The sequence below is a fragment of the Barbus barbus genome (genome assembly GCF_936440315.1).
Source record: "Barbus barbus genome assembly, chromosome: 18".
In the NCBI taxonomy this organism is placed as follows: domain Eukaryota; kingdom Metazoa; phylum Chordata; class Actinopteri; order Cypriniformes; family Cyprinidae; genus Barbus; species Barbus barbus.
In genome coordinates, this window is record NC_136746.1 from 29,896,799 (window position 1) to 29,918,785 (window position 21,987).

At 36.3% G+C, this 21,987-nt stretch overlaps 1 protein-coding gene across 1 annotated transcript in view; it reads right to left on the reverse strand.

The window, feature by feature from the left end:
* The window catches only part of adgra1b (adhesion G protein-coupled receptor A1b), a 145,866-nt gene that overhangs the window by 24,533 nt on the left and 99,346 nt on the right, over window positions 1-21,987 (reverse strand). The window contains exons 13-14 of the mRNA XM_079440034.1: window positions 18,402-18,591; window positions 17,871-18,079 (exon numbers count right to left, since the gene is read on the reverse strand). Of these exons, the coding sequence (XP_079296160.1) occupies window positions 17,871-18,079; window positions 18,402-18,591 (399 nt within the window). The remainder of the gene's footprint in view (window positions 1-17,870; window positions 18,080-18,401; window positions 18,592-21,987) is intronic.

Consider the following 21,987-nt stretch of genomic DNA (forward strand, 5'->3'; position numbering starts at 1 on the left):
TGATAGTCAATGTAAAAAGAGCAAATGGGAGAATCAGATGAACACAAAACATCATAAAGTTAAAGGGGTTAAACTTTATCATTCAGCTGAACTGTGCTCATATGTTTCATCCACTCCGGCTCTTATATGTTCTTACTCTGCACATGTATTAAATGTGCACCCTTGAAAGTGCACCGTTTATTTCTTTAACTTCTCAGCTAATATCAATGGTGTGACCTACTTCAGATGCACCCGAAATTACAACAACAGTGGTTACATACACATTTAATAGTTGGATCAAAATTATTGCTAGGGACAATTTAGTAGTCACTGGATGTTGGTAGGGACACCAGGTGTTCAGTTGATTCCCAGCACACTCCACAACAACACACACATTACAGAGAGAAATGCAGAGACGCATGCATTTAGTCTGAAAACATGTAGCATTGACCTCAAATAAAAAAATAAAGACACGCGGTTGCATAAGAGCACGTTTCAGCACTCGGCCAGTTCACACCAGAACAAATTACCAGCAGCGTTACACAACAATGGCACGAGTGCAGGATGAGAGGAGGAGTGAGGAGCGACACACATTAACATCCAGCACTTACACGACCCGTCCTTTACTACACGCGTGTCCTTCAGAAGCTGTTAACCCAATGCCGCCGTGCAGCACAAGCTGAGAAAGTCCTTTATGAATCTGATTCATATTCCAGCCTTTCTTAAGTGTGAAAACACCATAATCTAAAACAGGCTGTAAAACACCCAGAAACAAGGAAACATGGGTGCATCTCACAAAACCTCTGAAGATTAAACAATGACTTGCAATTTCCAGAAAGAAAATAAGGAATATTAATAAAAAAAAATAATAATATATTTAGGTCCATTGGGATTGCAAAAAATTATGGTCAAGATGATTTGGTGGGAAATTTGCTTTATTTTTATATAGCATAATGTCACAATGCAAAAATAAATAAATACAAATAATTATAATAATAATAAATTAATAAAGTAAAATAAAATTAAAAACATATATTTATGCATTTTTAAAGATCATTTTGGAGTAAATTGTGACATGATTTTGTGTGATTTAATTAGTATAAAAATGGATTCATATACTGATTAAATAAATGCATTTATATACTGGTCAAATAAGTACTGAACACTAAACTTTGTGCACTGACTAAATAAAATAAATTAATTAAAAAAATGGGACATTTTCGTGAGATTCACCTCTGCATCTGATTAATTTGAGGGTTTGATCAGAGGAGAATGCGTGTTTTAAAATAAATTAGCAGAACATTGTCTAAAAAAATGTAGTGAAAAGTGCTTTGTTTTGACAAGAGACAAACAATGCAAACCATTATCACAATAATCCTAAAAATAGGCATTGTATTCTTTGTTTTTATTTTTTTCCCTCTCGATTTAATCATCATAAAAATGAATTTATATACTGATTAAATAAGTGCATTCATATACTTCTTAAATAAATACTGAACGTTATATACTGAATAAAAATAAAATAAAATTCAATTAAAAAATAAAATAAAAAGCATGACATTTTCGTGAGATTGTAACATGACTGTGTGATTTAATCAGCATTATATACACTCATATATATCACATGCACTCATATACTGGTTAGCTTATATGCTGAATAAATAAATAATTAAACCAGTGACATTTATGTGAGATTTACCTCTACATCTGATTAATGTGAACGTGATTTAAAGCATATCAGTGAAGCTGCTTCGTTTGTTTGCACGTAATGAAAGCGGGACGAGATTGGATCTAAACGTCTCCAGGCAGAGCGCTGATTAACTTTAATCATTTACACGAGCTCCACGCCATTAACCCTGACAGATCTGAGCGTCACGAGACCTTGATGATCACCTGCTGATGCTTTCATGTGCTTTTCAATCGAACAGCGCTCTTCCTCAATCAGCACACAGGGCTTAAACATCCCACCAAGGTGCATGGTGGGTAACAAACGCTGACAATATCAAGCTGCCTTCAGAAAGCCTGTGATGCTGTGAAGAGCAGATTAAAGCGTCAGCAGCTCTTATGTGTCTGTGTCGAGTTAAACAAGTGCCTACTACTTCTGTTTCGATGAAGCAACAGGAGCAAACATCCCAGCAGATGCACAGGTGCGTCCGGTTCAGAGTAACGACACGAGCATCTGTCAGCCAATCAGAAGCAACATCAGCTGCCAGAAGAATATATGTCAGCAATGCAATTATGAGGCATTATCAGCCATAAACACCAGAGAGATCCTCACATCTGCTGCTGAAACTAACAAGCAGCAGCCCAGGTCACATTTCACCACACAATCAACACAGACCAATAGGAAATTAAGAAGAAGTCAAATTATATTCTGCTCGTGAAATTATATTTGAAAGAGAAATTCAAGAAAGATTGTTGAATTATGACATTATTTGCATGAGAGTAAGGCACATTTATACTTCAAATTCTCATTATTGAAATGCAAAACAAACAAATGCATTTATATACTGACTAAATAAACACTGGATACTGCACTTTACATACAGAATAAACAATCAAACAAACAAAATCATTTATATACTCAAATATACTGCACTTTGTATAACTAAATAAATAAATGCATTTGTATTCTGATTAAATAAACTCTGAATAGTGCACTTTATATACCGAGCAATCAAACAAACAAATAAATGCATTTATATACTCATTAAATAAACACTGAATACTGTGTTTATAAATAAATAAAGCTAGTATTTTGTAGTGCTTTAAACATGCAATGTATAAGTCATTTTTTTAATTATTTGCTGTATTGATTAAACCAATTAAACTATACAGACGCATTACTTTACTTACTTACTTTTACTTTTGTCATTTAGCAGACGCTTTTGTCCAAAGCGACTTACAAATAAGAAAAAGTAACTAAAACTAAAAAGTTACAACTCTATATACTATCTACCCACATATTTAAGAAAATAAAGAAATGAAATAAAATTGACATGCATATAACAAAAACATTTCAATAATAAACATATCAATGAAAAAATTAAATAAAAAGCGATACTACTATCCCTTGCCGGTGTCCCTGCCCGGTGGAGTCGCACGGTAGAGTCGATGGTCTTCACACTAAGAGGGCTTCACACGACGACTGCCGCGACCGCTGCCGCGGTATAATAACCTTTATTATACCAATCCAACAAATGATCATTTCAATTCAGCTGGACCCACTTTCCTGTTTATCAACTACAAATGGCCAAGCAAGTGCACACACTGACAAGATACACGATACAGTACGAGACCAAACGCGATTACAGTAATGAGAATTGGTGTGGAAAATGTGCTTAGTTGTCATGAGCATAAATTCACAAATACTAAATAGCCCTAAAATATGTATCATTTTCAAAACATAATATATTTTCATGCTTAAAGAAATTTTTTTTTGCTCAAAAAAATAAATAAAAAATATGTAAAAAAACTATAAAAGTTATATATAGAGCAAGGCACCGAGCACCCAACTGCTCCCCGGGCGCCGCAGCATAAATGGCTGTTCACTGCTCCGGGTGTGTGTTCACGGTGTGTGTGTGTTCACTGCTGTGTGTGTGTTCACTGCTCCGGGTGTGTTCACTGCTGTGTGTGTGTTCACTGCTCCGGGTGTGTGTTCACTGCTGTGTGTGTGTTCACTGTGTGTGTGTGTTCACTGCTCCGGGTGTGTGTTCACTGCTGTGTGTGTGTTCACTGCTCCGGGTGTGTGTTCACTGCTGTGTGTGTGTTCACTGCTCCGGGTGTGTGTTCACTGCTGTGTGTGTGTTCACTGTGTGTGTGTGTTCACTGCTCCGGGTGTGTGTTCACTGCTGTGTGTGTGTTCACGGTGTGTGTGTGTGTGTGTGTGTTCACTGCTGTGTGTGTGTGTTCACTGTGTGTGTGTGTGTGTGTTCACGGTGTGTGTGTGTTCACTGCTGTGTGTGTGTGTGTTCACTGCTGTGTGTGTGTGTTCACTGTGTGTGTGTGTTCACTGTGTGTGTGTGTTCACTGCTCCGGGTGTGTTCACTGCTGTGTGTGTGTTCACTGCTCCGGGTGTGTGTTCACTGCTGTGTGTGTGTTCACTGTGTGTGTGTGTTCACTGCTCCGGGTGTGTGTTCACTGCTGTGTGTGTGTTCACTGCTCCGGGTGTGTGTTCACTGCTGTGTGTGTGTTCACTGTGTGTGTGTGTTCACTGCTCCGGGTGTGTGTTCACTGCTGTGTGTGTGTTCACTGCTCCGGGTGTGTGTTCACTGCTGTGTGTGTGTTCACTGTGTGTGTGTGTTCACTGCTCCGGGTGTGTGTTCACTGCTGTGTGTGTGTTCACGGTGTGTGTGTGTGTGTGTGTGTTCACTGCTGTGTGTGTGTGTTCACTGTGTGTGTGTGTGTGTTCACGGTGTGTGTGTGTTCACTGCTGTGTGTGTGTGTGTTCACTGCTGTGTGTGTGTGTTCACTGTGTGTGTGTGTTCACTGTGTGTGTGTGTTCACTGCTGTGACTCAGAGATGCTCACAAGTCTCTGAGCTAGAGTCCAAGTCAAGTCTCAAGTCTTTGAGCTAGAGTCCAAGTCAAGTCTCAAGTCTTTGAGATAGAGTCCAAGTCAAGTCTCAAGTCTCTTTATTATATTAAGTCTCTGGTTATAATAAGTGTTGCATCACGTACAGCGACCCATCCAACACTGCATAGCTATATATAAAGAATTGAAAGCATGTGATATGTTATTATGACTCCTTTATCTATTAGCATACAGTATCAGCTTTGATTTTTATATATAATCAGTGTAAACAGGCTATGGCAACATGACAAAAACACCAAGAATGCTTTACTTTTAAGTTAATATTATCTGTATTTTGCCTTGTAGCATTAGAACACAGTACAGTACAGACCAAAAATTAAGAAAGACTTAATATGGTCAAACATCACATTGTAGCTAAATGCAAAACACTATTGCAACAAACCAAACGATGTGAAATATATGAAGAGTTCAGATGCAAAAGCCATCTGAAATTTTCTTCAGAATGATCATTTTTATCAAGCTTGTATATTTAAGTTCAATAATTTCACTTAAATGGCAATGAAAATGCAACTAATCATAGTTTATAAACTACTGTAAGTCAACACATCCCAAACTCTCAAACCAGTGTAATGTTACATGATCAACAATAATCCTGTAACCTGTTTGCAGACAACGTTAATTAATGTGATGGAAGCCAGCGGCACGTAAATGATTACGTTAATCGACCACCACAAGTTTGGCAATTAACCCTTGTATAGTGTTCGGATCTGTAGGACCCGTTTTCATTTTTGATCAAGAGAAAAATTATACGATTAATTATTTTTTAAACTCAGACTCATTGGCCTTGGCTCATTTTCTGTGAAGAATATATATCTGAACACATTTTCAATGACCACACTGGTCACACACTCTCTCACACGCGCGCAACAGATACGTAGTACGTCACGTGTTACATGGGCAGGTTATAGGTAACGGAGGGAGGGGAATAACAGCGAGCTCATCAGTTGTTTCCTAAAAATAAACATTGTTCACGAGTCCCGCAGCTCGAGTCCGAGTCGAGTCTGAAGTCTTTCGAGGACGAGTCTCAAGTCGAGTCTGAAGTCACTGTGTGTGCGACTTAAGTCGCACTCGAGTCCGAGTCTCAAACTCGAGTCCCCATCACTGGTGTGTGTGTGTGTGTGTGTGTTCACTGCTGTGTGTGTGTGTGTGTGTGTGTGTGTTCACTGCTGTGTGTGTGCACGTTGGATGGGTTAAATGCAGAGCACGAATTCCGAGTATGGGTCACCATACTTTGCTTTATGTCACTTCACTTAACAATAATTTGGGACAAATATAATGTGATTTTATGGAAAACTATATGTGCGTAACTCTCTGTGGTGCAGCAGGATTTTGAACGTCTTGAGTTGCCGTGAACAGTCTTCACTTTAAAGCTGCAGTCTGGAACGTTTTTGGTTAAAAATGATCCAAAATCAATATTTGAGCAAGTAAATAACCTGCCAGTGTTCAAAACTATCTCCTTACTTTAGCCTGATTCACAACAGTCAGTTTATAATAATGTTTTATAATTTGAGAGGTACGGGTAGGTTTCCGCGGGAAATTCGAGCATGGCACTGCGTCATTACGTCACGTCTGTAAACATGAAGAAGTTTTCCTGGCTAGTAGGCTTAGTATCGCATGTGAGGATCCTGCAGATCGTTTATAGCCTTTTCTCACAGCAGCTGGAATAATTAAATGTTTCATGTTGATGGCGGATTGTAATCCAGAAAGGATTATGTGTGTTTATGAAACACATGTGAATTAAATTAAATTATATTCCAGTTTTAAATGTGCTTCTGATTACAGATATCCTTATTACACAGGATTTGTATTGTAAAGAATACCAGTTTGAAGGGAGCATAGTTTGCTTTTTGGGTTAAAAGAATTTCTTAATATGAAATTTGAATGGTATGACAATTAGATATTAGACTGTACAGAAATTGAAATCTACACACATATACTATACTCATAGTCACGCAATGCTGATGTTGTTAACATTAATAATTTGAGGATAAAGTATAACAATAATTTGCACAGTTAGATGTGATATGAGCTAACTGATCTTTAGATTTAATCACCATTGGTAGCGCGATTTATTGTAATGCTTTTTTCCTCAGTTGGTCAGAACAAACGGGGCTGACTTGTTACTTGTTCTGATGGCAATATACAGTGAAAATTCTGATTTGGGTCATATATTCCAAGACATAGGCTAGAATCTGTGATTGTGAAGTACAGTAAATATCCACACCGGTGCGGTGACTGACAGCCACACATTCACCTCAAAACATTAGATTCATCCGCGCTGGAGCCGTGCCGGATCACAACCCCACGCACGGAAGATAATTCTGCAAGAAACTGCAATTACAGGCTTTCAAACATAGAGGGCGACAAAGAGGTACAACTTACGGACTGCAGCTTTAACTTTGTTAAACTTAATGTAGCCTACAAAGCAAACTCTTAGCTAAAATATACAAAAAATAAAAAACAACACTGAAATATGAGCGTGCGGTTCTGCTGTTATGTCCCCACTAATATCAAAAGCAAATATACGTCCTTGACATAGACAGAATAACAAGACTTCTCTGCTATTTTCTCAAAGTTTCAAGTGATACAGGTGTTTTTCTCTCACCGCAGGTTTTTCAATAATAAAGAAAAAACTATACATTTTTCATAATATTTGGTGAAATTATTTATAGATTTATATTATATGTTTAAAGGGGGGCGTGACCAAAACAAGTTTGAGAACCACTGCAATAGAATGTGCTACCTTAAAGTGTTACCTGTTAAGATTAAACATTTAATAATAATAAATATTTCTAAATATGCAAAAATATTAAATTATATAATAAGATAAAATAATTAAAAATTAAACAAATTAAATGTATTTATATTAAATATATTTAAAATGAATATTTTGAATATAAAACATAAAAATGTACATGTAAATACAATTATGTATAAAATGCTAAAAAAATAGACAACAATTATCTATAGATAATAAAATTAAATAAATAAATCTATCATAAGAATAAATACAATTTAAATAAATATAAAGCAAAAACGTAAAGCAAAATTTTTCAGACCATTAAGTTGAGTGTGTGCATTAACAAAATGTGTAACCCTAAAAATCAAAAGCAAATATAATAATATTTAATAATAATAATAATAAAACATTATTTTTATAAACAATAAAATTTTATAAAATGATTGAAAAAAGAAATGTAAAGAAATGTGTAAAAAAGAAAGTAACGTAAAATCTATTTTTAAGATTATTAAGATTTTTTCCCTTTTTATAATATAGGTTTTCTCCTAATTTTAATTATTCTCAATGATGATTCTCATTACTGTTATATAATGCTGTTTTTCTCCTTTAAAACAGCATAAATTAAAGGCTTTGCCACAAATAGACAACGACCACAAAATCAACAAACTGAGCCGCTTCTTAACAGGTTTTCATGAGATTGGCCCTGAAACGACCCTCATACAGCGAGTGTGTTTTAATTAGCCAACATCCTTCATCTAGAGACCGGCTCGGAGAGAAACCAGACTGAACTCCAAACAAACCAAACCCTGTGAAGGTGCTGCTTATCGCTTCCCAACAAAGATACACAGCAGTCGTTTCCCAGAATCCTTTTCATGCAGAGGGAAACACAAAGGCCAGCAATCCATCTGTTTTCCTGCTGTTTTAGTGCGTGACTCTCACCGACGCTGACACATACATGCTTCTCATGGTAATTTGTGTCATTATTAAAATGAAATTATTCTGATCTGTTTTTCTGCTTTATTTCAGTCACACAAGCTCCATATTGGACTTTTGGCATAAAGACTGATGCATAATCTAGTTTATTCAGCAGCGGAGACTCAATTCAATTCTGTTGTGCAGAAAACACTGAAGAAATGAGCAGAATCTGTATGTTTCTGTCCAGACATTAACACTGAATGACAAGAAAATCAAGTATATATATCTGACCCTGCAGCACAGAAGCAGTCATCAGTAACACAGCTATATTTGTAGCAATAGCCAACAATACATTGTATGGATCAAAATTATACATTTTTCTTTTATGACAAAAATCATTAGGATATTAAGATCATGTTCCATGAAGATATTTAGTGAATTTCCTACCGTAAATATATCAAAACTTCATTTTTGATTAGTAATATGCATTGCTAAGAACTTCATTTGAACAACTTTAAAGGAGATTTTCTCAATATTTAGATTTTTTTGCTCCCTCAGATTCCAGATTTTCAAATATTGTCCTATCATAACAAACCATACATCAATGGAAAGATTATCTAATAAAATCTAGTAAAAAGCATTAAAAATGTATATGCAAATTAAAAAATATAAAATGATATCAAAATATAAATAACTAAATAAACAATTAATAAATTAATATTAATAATAATGTGAAACAATTCTAACAAAAATAAATAAATAGAATACAATTGAATTCAAATCAAATTATGAAGAATAAATGTATATAGATAACATTACAAATAAACAGTCTTAAAATAAACAAATAAAATTATTAAAACAATAAAATCAAACAACAGTTTTCTTGAGTGATGTATTGCCTCAAAATAATTGTGATAAATGATATTATTGTCCTTATATCCATTTTGTGCCACTAACTATATAATGGTTATATAATAGCAAAATAATGTAAGTACACCATTTCAAAGCCTTGCCATATGCACTTACAAATCACTTTTATTAAAGGCATAAATTACTAAATTCAATTGACAAGTATTTAAACGTTTATCAGCATGCCTACAGTATCATACTCGTATAATGTGCTATTTACTGCATAGCAGATCTCATCTGGTTGACTACTGTTTCCTGTAGCTCAAATAGTAGAGCATGGCGCTAGCAACGCCAAGGTCATGGGTTCGATTCCCAGGGAAAGCAAGAGCTGATAAAATGTAAAAACTGTAACTTGAATGCAATGTAAGTCGCTTTGGATAAAAGTGTCTGCTAAATGCATAAATGTATCGCTCTGCTCTGAACTGCTAAATGTGAACTAGAAGACATTGGTGTTGTGAAAAACGCTACACAAATAAAAGGGACTTGCACACTTAATCGGAAACAGAACAGCACGATCATTTCCAAAAAAATGAAAAAACACCTGCCAACTGCAAAATGATCCATCAACACTAGAAGCGCTTCTGACCGACTGTCTAAGACACACAGGACATTTAACACAGCGGGGTCAAAAGGTCAGCTGCTCAGAGGTCAAAAGGTCAAATGCAGCGTTGCTCCTGCACATCCAGCATAGATGGAAATATGTATATCCCCACGGCACACATGAAGCGACAAACATCATCTCGCATCTCATATCAGAGCAGCGAGAGAAATAAAACCTCCTCACGATTCAGATCTCACATCGATTCAGTCGCTTCTCATCAGTTGTTGAAATAACATGCAGTCAAAGGAAATCCTGAGAGCATTTGACTTCATCCTCAATGGGTTTGTTCTGTAATAATGAGCAACTGATTGTACATGAGCCCACATATTAAATGGCTCCTTAACCACAAATAAAACAAACTAACAAACTTAAAGAGGACTCTAGGTAGCCAAACTATTAATGATCTACTCAGTGAACCTAAATGCACCAGAAACTGCATTATTTTTAGATATCTGAAAATGAAGAGATTAAAATAAAATAAAATAAAAATTTAATAAAGGACTCTTTAGGTAGTCAATAACTACTCAAAAATTAAACTGACATGCCAGAAAGTGTCTGAAAATAAAATAATAGAACTATTAAAAAGAATAAAAAATACATAAAAGTACTAATATAATTTAATAGAAAACTATTAATGACTCAAAACGACCCTAAATGGTAAACTGACAGCCAGAAAGTATCTGAAAATAATAATAAACTAAAATAATAAAAATTAAATCAAAGTAAAACAACTACTAAATAAAACTACTAATGACTTACTTAAAGCGACCCTAAATGTTAACATGTCATGCTAGCAAATATGAAAAAACAAAATAAAAACAAACAAAGGAATCAATGACTTACACAACAGTGACCCTGAATGTTAAACTGACACCAGAAAGCATGTAACAGTAAAATAAACTAATAACACAAAACAAATGAATATAGGACTTCCTTAAAGTGACCCTGAACTAAACTGATGCAGTAGAAAGTATCTGAACACTGAATGCATCACATATATCACATCCAGTTTAAACGTTCAGCAAAATCCACAACAAACACCTTTACAATTCAGCCATGTTTGCGTCAGTGCACAAATAAACACCCTTCTTTCCCTTTTCTTTCTCTTTTTTCACTCTTTTCTCTCTCACATGCAACAGAAGTCCATTACAGCGACCGGTGCGTTCAGCGGGGAGATTCATCTCTCGTCTGAATGAAGTAATGTCATGAGTACAGTGAGACGACACAGCGAGGATCTGCTGATGCAGCGAAGGCCGACGGATCGAACGAATGGGAGGCAGTTTAGCCAGAACTGATTATTCAGAGCAAAAACAATCAGCATTTAACCACGATTTATTACCAAACAGCTGTCCGTAATCAAATACAACAGATATGAGAGGCTTTCTCTCAGATTTAAACCGATAAAAACTGTTCTGGACAGAACAAAGCTTTCATAATCATAATAATAAAGCAATAATACATTTAAAGAAAAAACACTTTAAATAATCCAGTCTAGTCCTAATCCAGCTGTCAAATAAACTTGCCATTGTATATAATGCATATTGATGAATTGATTTTATTCCTCTTTTGTAAGTCACTTTGGACAGAAGTGTGTGTTAAATGTATAAATATAAGTGTAAAAAAATCTGTGCTTATTCTTAGAGTACGGTTTGTGAACAAACCTCTAAATGTAATATTAAACATGCTAAAGCAATATGTCTTGCAACATTTGTGCAGAAAAAAAAAAAAAAAAGGATCTTTAGGTAGTCAAACTACTTAAAGTGCCCCTAAATGTTGAATGGACATGCCAAAAAGTATAATAAATAAAATTAATTAAAATTAAATGGACTTACTCGAAATTTGTGCTCTGCATTTAACCCATCCAAGTGCACACACACACCATGAACACACACCCGGAGCAGTGGGCAGCCATATTATTGTATTGAAGGTATTGAGGGTGGAGAAAGCGCTTTACATTCACTCCCCCACCGACAATCCCTGCCGGGCTTGAGACTCGAACCCACGACCTTCGGGTTACAAGTCCAAGTCCAGAGTCACTCAGTGTCAAAGGATCAGAGGTGATTCTGTAGCAACCAGAGAAGATCAATAGAGCGCAAGCAACCTCTGAGAAGAAAACTCACTAAATAAAGTCTTTTCATTTGCTTCTAAAGTCCGCCTCTCATTGGTTGAATGTTTTCAGCTCCTAATGGAGCATGCAGTAAATTCAGCAGTGACTCATCCATCTACAAAACCCATGAACCACTGGAGCTGCTTTCACTCGGTTTGTCGGAACGCATGAGCAGGCGGGTAGTTAGTCCTGGTCAACGTGACAGAGAGATAAACCTCCCGGAGGACTGAGGGTCAGATCTGTCCTGCTGGAGCCGAGCCGCTGCCACACCACAGATAATGGTGCAGTAATGCAGTGCTGCGTTAATCTAATGCACCAATACACCAGCTAACATACTTCACTGCTTCATGCTCGCAGACAACTTCAAGATCATTTCAGGCATTAAAGGAATAGTTTAGACCAAAAATGAAAATATGCTAGAAATGTGCTCACCCTCAGGTCATCCGAGATTAGGATGAGTTTGTTTCTTCATCAGGTTTGTATAAATGTGTCTCTGCATCAGTGTCTCAGCAATGGATGCTCTGCAGTGAATGGGTGCCGTCAGAATGAGAGTCTGATAAAAACATCACAATAATCCACACCACTCCAGTCCATCAGTTAACATCTGGAGAAGACAAAAACTGAAACATCTCTATCATTAAGATGTTTTTAACTCAAATACGAGTCTATAATCCATAATCACGCTTCCTCCAGTGAAAAAGTGTTCTGGTCTGAATCAGGAGAGAAATCTGCACAGATCAAGCAGTGTTTACAAGACAAAACAGCTCTAAACAAATATGTAGCTGGATTTTGATGTGAAAGACAACAGGAGATGGACTTTTTCACTGGAGGAAGCGTTATTATGGATTATAGACTTGTATTTGAGTTAAAATGCTGGATTTGTTTGAGCTTTTGTCTTCTCCAGATGTTAACTGATGTACTGGAGTGGTGTGGATTATTGTGATGTTTTTATCAGCTGTTTGGACTCTCATTCTGACGGCACCCATTCACTGCAGAGCATCCATGGCTGAGACACTGATGCAGAGACACATTTCTACAAACCTGATGAAGAAACAAACTCATCCTGATCTTGGATGGCCTGAGGTTGAGCACATTGGTTATAAACCTATTCCTTTAAGCACCACAATCACATCACACTTTCTCTCTACACACCAAAGAAAACAACCCAAACTCGTGTCAAAAGATTAGATCTCTGAAAATGTCACGGTTTCCGGTCACGACTGATGTGCAAAAAGCGGTTTAACAAAAGTCCTGGTGATAAACGCAGTTTAGACTTTCCATCTGTGGGTGAATAAAAACCAAGCAGTCTTTGTGTGACTAAGCTTTCAAAGAAACAGACCAAAATAAAGGATCTGAGATATTTCAGGCAACGTGCAAAAACAAATTGTTCATGACTCATCAAGCCACAAAAAACAGCCTCAATCAACAAATAATCACTTGAATTAATACTAACACTATACTTACAGCCTTTATGTATAATGCATTAAAGGTATATATTATGCATGTTGTAATGCATTATATCTGTTCATAAATAATTGTAACCAAAGTTCAAATGCATTATAATACTTGAAGGTTTGTTGCCATGTTTTAATGCATTATACTTTATAAAAGTGTAACAATGAATAGATGTGTATTATAATGCATTATAACAGTGTTTACATTTATTCACGGGATCATACAATGCATTATAAGGTGCTTTACATTACATTACATTAATGCATAAAAATACTTTTCTTTAAGTAAAGTTCTACAAATATAATTAATAACATAATAATAATGCATTATACAACTAAGTATATCCATCCTCACCTAGATACATACAGTATATATGTATGTTTAGTACTATATAGAAAATCTCAACTGCTTGATTATTATAGTCAAAAAATTTAAACTATATGTAAATGTAAACATTTGAATCTTTATAAACTATATACCACATCTCAAACATCTGTTGGTTTTTTGGGGGGTTTGTTTGTTACACACACACACACACATACACACACACTATGGAGCAAACTATCAATTGCTTGATTGTTTATATCATTGCAAAATGTCAACTATTTTATCACACAGCTATAATCTGAAAAATATTAAGATAAACATTAACAATTTTCTGTAAGGTTGCTTTGATACGATGCATATTGTGAAAAGCACCGTGCACATAATTTTAATTTGACTCAATATATATTAAATAAATATATTCTTCAACAGCTTCCTTAAGGAAACATTGCATTAGGCTTTTATTGTTATAGCTCTAAATTTCAACAGTTTCTGGTCTTTAGGCTGCGTTATGAACACTAAAGACGGCATGTCAAGTCATTCTGATAAACACAAGCACTAATCAGTGGCTGTGAGATTTCAATCTCTGTCTGCTCTCTCATGCACAGAAGGCAGTGAAGAAGCAGGAATGTGAAATCAATAGCGTTTGCTATCAGCGCGCCGCAGCAGGTGTCTAACGGCCGACCGGTGGGAGCGGCGTCAAGGTGAAAGACACAGCTGAATGTGCATTAAACAACCTCACATCAGCTTCTCCTTCAAGACATCAGCAGAATCCAGACAAGCTGTTCTCCTCTCATTACCGCATCAGTCTGCTTTAAAGCAGACGGACAGAATAAGGGTTGATGTCGTGACCTCTTTCAGTTATTTACCTTCCAAATATCAGAGCAACGTTATGTTCAGGTTTCTAGATTCATATTTAAAAAAAAAAAAAAAAAAAATATATATATATATATATATATCAAAATTCCATTTTATATATATCCACACTTAATTGTTTATATTTATTTACACTTTTGTTTGTTCATGTTTCTACATTCATATTTCAACTTTTATAAATTATTTAAATGACATTACTTACATTATTATTTAAAAATAATTTAAATTACATTATTTGTGCACATTTAATTGTTTATATTTTTAATTTACGACTTTGTATTTTCATGTTTCTAGATACAGATTTCCACATTTAAAAATTATTTCAATGATATTATTTGTGCACTTTTGATATGTGGGTAATTGCATTTATGGGACCTTAATTTTGTATTTAGTCAGCAAATTAATTTGACTAGCTCAACATATTTAATTAACAGATGATTACTCTAAGCTTTATTAATAAAGGTTTGTTTGGATTTTGAGAATATTGGCAAAGAATTTTGATGCATTGATAATATGATCAAATAATCTGAGTAGAACCAAAAATGAACAATGTTTTGCACAATATATTTTGTGATAATGGATCAACTGTAAAAATGGGATACAAACGCAAGTCTGGGCATCGCAAAAACAACCATTATGTGTTACTCGAATCATTTCAAATTGCTCAAAAAAGTTCACAATTACATCTAGCCAGTTTGTGTAGAATATGACAAAATTGCTGATGACCGACACTAAAAATACATCTGGGAGAAGAGCAATCAAATTATGATACGAAACTGGCAATTTTCCAGAACACTATTGTGAAAAAGCAAGAAAGCAACTAAGAAAGCATGTAGACAAGACATCAAGAAAGAAAAACAGAAAGAAAGCAACAAAAAGCAAGAAAGCAGCTGACGTTAGATCTGGTGGTCCAATATAACATGGTTGCAAGTAATCAATTCATTAAAGACTTCAATGGGGAAATCAAGTAAACTATAGGCTACAGTAAATTACAGCACCTATAAATAAATACAGTATATGATCTAATCACGTCACACGATATGACTGATGCTAGAATCCCAGACCTTTGATTTACATCAACTGAATATAAAAAGTCAAGAATCTAGCATTTCACAAGATTACAGTCCATGTAAAGCGACAGCGCTGGAGAACAGACACTGATCTACACTCGATCATCTGCAGCTCTGATGAAACCGAGCAACAGGTTCACAAACCCGATCCCAGCAGCGCCAATTTACACCGCACCAAAGCGTTCAGAAAGCGTATAAACGCGCGTCGCAAACGGATTGAAAGCTTCTTTTTCTCAGACACTGCGGACTGCGGGTGTGGTGACTGCATCAGCTCTCTCTCTCTCTCTCTCTCACACACACACTCACACACACAAACGCTCACACGCACAGCTAAACGATAAACAACACGCGATGCAACGCTTTCACCTCCTTTAACGCGTCAAGTTCAAAGCATCATTTCATTCATTGTAGAAAAGCATGCACGCAGGTCTCCGCGCACGACCAGAATCGATCATCTCAAATTCAATTCAATTCAATCCAGTTCTATTATGCGAGAAACACTTTGATTTCGCATGCACTATAAATAGCCTAATTCGATGCACAACGCACGCATTCGCCGTCATGTTTGGATGCATAAACCGCTGTGGTGCACCGGACTGACCTCCCAGTCGATGGAGTCCCACTCGTCGGAGAACATTCGGCTCTCAAAATCCACATCAAATCACTTCCACACGGTAAAATCCCACATATCCCGAGCATAAGTCCGAGCGGAGACTGATAGAGTCATTAACGCGTTCGTTGAGCAGCGCGTAAAAGCGCCGCGCCGCGCTCCGCTTCGCCTCGCCATGAAGAATGAAGGGAAGTGCTCTCGCTAATTACTAATTTACCTGAGGCTTTTAGTACTTATTACAGATTCAGTCCTTCTGCAGGGAGTCAGGCTCAAAGCTGAGCCGATGGAGAAGCATCTTTAACAAGAGTTTCTGCATTTGACGCGCAGCCTGCAAATCCAGCGATGCGCCTTTAAGGAAAAGTTGTTGTATAAGGGCTTTCCGAGATCCTTCCCTAGCCGAATAAATCCTGACGGATTTCTGTTGGCGTTTCTATCATAATTGGAAGCAATCCTAACGGGATGAGTCAAGAATCCTTTAAGAATCAAATAAGATCCGACTGGATACGCGGAGACTCTTTTATTCTCAGTTTGTGTTGAGAACTGATTTCAGTTTATCCTAAAGGGTCTTGTTTGATTCTTGCAGCGCCTGTACTGAGTGAGTTAAAGCTGCTCCAAATTCTGTGGAAAGACCCAGTGCAGCATCAAAGCAGGAATAAAACGTGCAGCTCTGAGACTCTAGTATGAGAGGCGGCTCTGATGCTGCTTCTGTGTAAAGTGATGCAGCATCAGAGATGCCTTAAACTTAGCGGTTGCCATGACAGTGTTTATCAAATTATTATTATATTGTATATTTATTTTTTAGTTTATTTATCTATTTTTGTATTTTAACATTTTGAAATTATTTAAATATTATTTGTGTATACACACACACACATGTATGCACAAATAATATTTAAATAATTTCAAAATGTTAATATATACACATCCCACATATACATATACATATACACACACACATATATATATATATATATATATTTTTTTTTTTTTCACACTATATAATACTTATATTTTTATTTTTTTAGAACTTTGTGATTTCATGTTTCTAGATTCATATGTTTGCCTAATATTTATAAATTATTTAAATAACACTAGTTAACTTATTTATTTTTATTTTTTTAATTATTATATTTAATTTATTAAAAAACATTCAAACATCATTACTTTTATTTACAACTATATTTTCATGTTTCTAGATTCATATTATATAATTTAAAATGATTTAAACTACATCATTTATGTGCTTTTATTTTTCTGGATAAAAGTGCAGAATGAAACACTAAATCCACTTTTACATGGTACATAAGCCGCTTCTGAGCTGGTTTTGCGTGTAAAGATGGCATTAGAGGATTCTTGTATGATTGCATTTCCTTTCATATTATGATAGATACTCCAATAGCAAACCAGCACACCTTTATAGGAGATTTTTTGGACTAAAGTGCTATTTTGAATACTGGAACTGATGACATGCATTGCAAAAAGCGCTACACAAATAAACGTGCATCGAATTGAATTTGCACTGGTCACTTGTCATTTATACCTCATTATCACGTGCACCCATTCACACCTCAAACACATTCGCCCTTGGAACACTAATATTAACACTATAGCACTGCTATTTACATGCTCGCCGTGTTTCATTGGCTCTGCGCCTCCACAATCCGACTTCCAACGGGAGCGGGAGACTCTTACCATGAGCACGGCGAGGTTGTTGTGGTGTGCGCAGTGGATGGTGGTCGTGTTGTGCGCGGAGCCCGTTATGTGGCAGCCTTCCGCGCGCCAGCCGCCGTGTCCATCCAGCAGGTCAAAATCCCAGTATGCCGCGGTGGGGTCTACACCCAACGAGAAGTGCCGGAGAGCGACGGTAACCGGCTGCACGGGGCTCCCGGGGCTACACCCATCTGCACAGGAGAGCAACACATTGCGTCAAGTAACGACCCGAGTGGAGAGTCCTCAAGTGTTGCATCCATATGGAAGCTGATGCATACAATTACGCACATGCACATCTCAGAATTTAACAAATGAGATTAATTGCGCACGCAAATGAGCTTAATCCAACTCGTGCACAATTGCAACGCAACAGTTGCACCATCGTGCAAGCACGCGCATGCTTTCTCATAATTGCACGAGACGCTAATGTCAAAATATTCAATTGCAAACCACTTTAGTGGTGAAACGCAGTGGATGCACGGATGAAATGCATGGGAAAAATCGCAGTCTTACCTAATTTGGTGAACGCAACTGGTGTCGAAACGCTTCTGCGCTTGCCATCGTCCGCAAGATTTGACGAATCCCCCGTGCACGGAAAGAGTTTTCCATTGCGGAAGACGATCAGCTGCAGCTTACAGGTGGAGTTCTCCACAGACCGAGGGGCAGCCAGCGGGAAATGTATGGAGGCGATGGCCACCGTGTTCTGCAAACGGGGAAACGCATGTGAGACATGTGCATCAGATGCGCAGACGTGTCAGCTCCTGTCTGATTGAGAGACAATGGCAAAGTGCTGGAGGAAGCAGAGGGTTTCTGCTTGTCTTTGGTCTGCCGCAGAGGTGGAAATGATTGTGAGCAGCACAGCTCACTACAACATCAGCTTAAGAGCAGTCTGATAACAGCACAGTAGCACAGGGGTTATCAGCATCAGCATCATCAGCCTGAGAAGAGCTTCACCTCTTTATCTGTTAGGATAGTGGGGAATATGTCAGTGTTTACTGCAGATGCTGAAGGCGAAGAAAAACATGTTGTTTTGGCCTCTGAAAACACATTTAAGATTAAAGCGATAAGCAGATGTTAATGCAGAGACAGTGTTTTTGCAAAGACATTTTAAAAGCAAAAGCTAAAATGACTAAGCTGCGGTTTAAAACCATTTCATGACCAAAACTGGCCATATAAATTGGAGAAAGATCACTTTTCTACTCAACAACAACAACAATCACAACAACAACAACAATTATTATTATTATTGTTGGTATTATTATTAATAATTACAATAATAAATAGTACCACTATATAGTACCATTTATAACATCATAAAACAATATTATTAAAAAAACAAAAAAATTATTTCTGTCAATAATATTTAATAAAATACATTGGATAGTATCACTTATAATAATTTCAATAAAAGTAATTTATAACCCATGATTTTTTTAACATTGTGCAATCCCATAAAAATATATTATAATAAAAAATAAAACTTTTATCACTTTTAAAAATTGGTAAATAAATCATAATACACTTGTGATTGAGTAATTCCCATAAAAATATAATAAAAATATAAAATAAAATGTATGATAGTAAAAATATATAAGAAAATTATACATTCCAGTCGTATCACTGGATATATACGTGTGTGTATAATTGGTAAATATACATAAATTAATGTTTAAAATAAATAAATATACATTAATTAATATATAAAGACTAATAACCCATGATTTTCTCTTTAAACATTTTGTGCAATCCATGTTACATTTAAAACATTTTGATATTGGAAGTTACAGGCTCAAAACCATTAAATCAGACATGATACATGATGAAGAGAGATAATTCAGCCTTTAGAGAAGTAAAAATGTCTGCTGCAGCTCATTTCCAGCGGTTATTTCAGACTGGAGCGCAGCGGCTCTGATATAAGGTCAAGTGTAATGAGTGCCTGTGCTTAGAAAGCCTGCCGTCAGCGTTCGTCTGCTCCGGGAAGGAGGGCGAGTGAGCGAGAGAAACCAGTCTGCTGAGCAGCGAGCAGTTTCATTCACAAAACCAGGCGCCTCTTCAGTCATGGCATGATTTCCATACATGACTCACGGCTGGAGCTGAAAGCATCCTTTACCCAGCGTGCACTGCAGCATCCCAATTACATTCCAGCAGCTCTTCAATGCAGCACTCACATCTACAGCACATCTGCTTTATCTGAATGAAGAACGGCATTCATTTGAATTTGTCTCCAGAAGACGTCTCTCTTTTCACGCTGACTGTAAATGTTTCTGGAAAAGCATCGGGCTCGTCCTCAGTTCTTCAGAGGTTTATGAAGGCGACGTTCAGCACCAAGGACAGCAGCCAAACAAGGAAATGCTTCCATTATTGTTAGAATACAATATATAGCTTGATTTGAACAGGGTATTTGGCTCAAATACATTTATTTTCATAATAAATACATTTGTTTCAAAGCATGGTTATTGTTTACATAGAATAACAAACTCAAATCAAAGGAGACAGTGACAAAATCTCCTTAAGATGTTTAAGTAGAGGAGGAAGAAACCAATATGCCTCTATAAGCCTATTTAACCCTGTAAAGGCTGATATATGAAAAAACAGTCTTCCATTAAAAAAAAAAAAATGTTTATTGAAGCTTTAGACAAAATAATTAAAAATAATAATTTTGCATGTGTTTTTTTTTTGTCTGATCCATCAGGCACAGCTCAATTTTATTCAGAAATATGTCATTTGCAGCAGATGCTGATATTTATATGACATTCTGCTGCTTGTAATGTAAATCAATCAGATCTTTCAAACGGTAGAGCAGATACTAACATAAAATGATTTAAATATCAGCGGTCGCTCTACATCTCCAATAATATGTCTCAGTAAGATGAGATTGAAATGATCCAAACATATAATGCAATGCTGATTGAGAGACGAAGAAATAAACGCTCCTCAGAAGATGTGAGATGTTTTGGAGGCTTGTGAAGATCATTCTTCCGCTGAGGAACAGTGAAAATAAAGCTTCTGGAAACAAACGCTCCTCAAAAGATCCTGAAGATCAGATTTGAGACGCACTGATTTTACTAAAAAATTGATTGATGGAGAATCAAGTAAAGCTGAGCTGCTTCAGTAAGTGTTCATCTGGAAATATGACTGGAGTTATTCTGATGTTTACTTGATCAAAATCAGTCAAGATTTGACACGTGAAGCAGCACTAAAAGAGCTTTTACTGGATAAAACACTCTAAACTATCAATCAGACAACAGAAGACATGGAGTAGATTGAGAATGAAACGGGTTTAACAGCAACACTTTGATCATTTATAGGCTTTGCATATCAGATATGATACAGTAGGTTTACAGGGTTAATCACGCTTATACAATGCATCCATGTATTCTTACACACACACACACACACACACACACGTTGTGATAAGTGGGGACATCCCATAGGTGTAATGGTTTTTATACTGTACACACTGTTTGTGCTATTGCCCTACACCTAAACTTAGTCCTCACAGGAGACTGTGCATTTCTACTTTCCCCAAAACAACCCTCACTCTGTATGATTTATAAGCGTTTTGAAAAGTGGGGACATGGGGCAATGTCCTGAAAGTCACCTTCACCTTGTAATACCTGTCATACCTGTGTCATTATACACATTTATGTCCTGACGCGCGCGCACACACAGTTTAGTTTAAACAAATGTAATCCAGCCAGAATGCACAAAATGAATGTAGTGTTTACTTAAATGAGATTAAAATGACCTCTAAAAAAAGCAGAATCCATGCAAAATCACAGTGAGTTTGTTATTTCCTCTAAAACAGAATAAGCTTTGAATACATGTTGGTTGTATCACTCAGTTTCAGTGATCTTAACAGTAAACCAACTTTTTGGTTGTGTGCTAAATATTAATACAAATTCTCAGAAAATACATAATGCATCTCAAGAATAACTTAGTGAAAGCATGACACTGTATATTGATTTCAATGAATGCAAAATGTAGTTAGAATGATTGTATACAACATTCAGATGCAATGCTGATGAATGTGGACATGCACATAAACTCATGTTCAAATAACAACATACTCAAACATTTAGAAATAAAAAGCAAATGC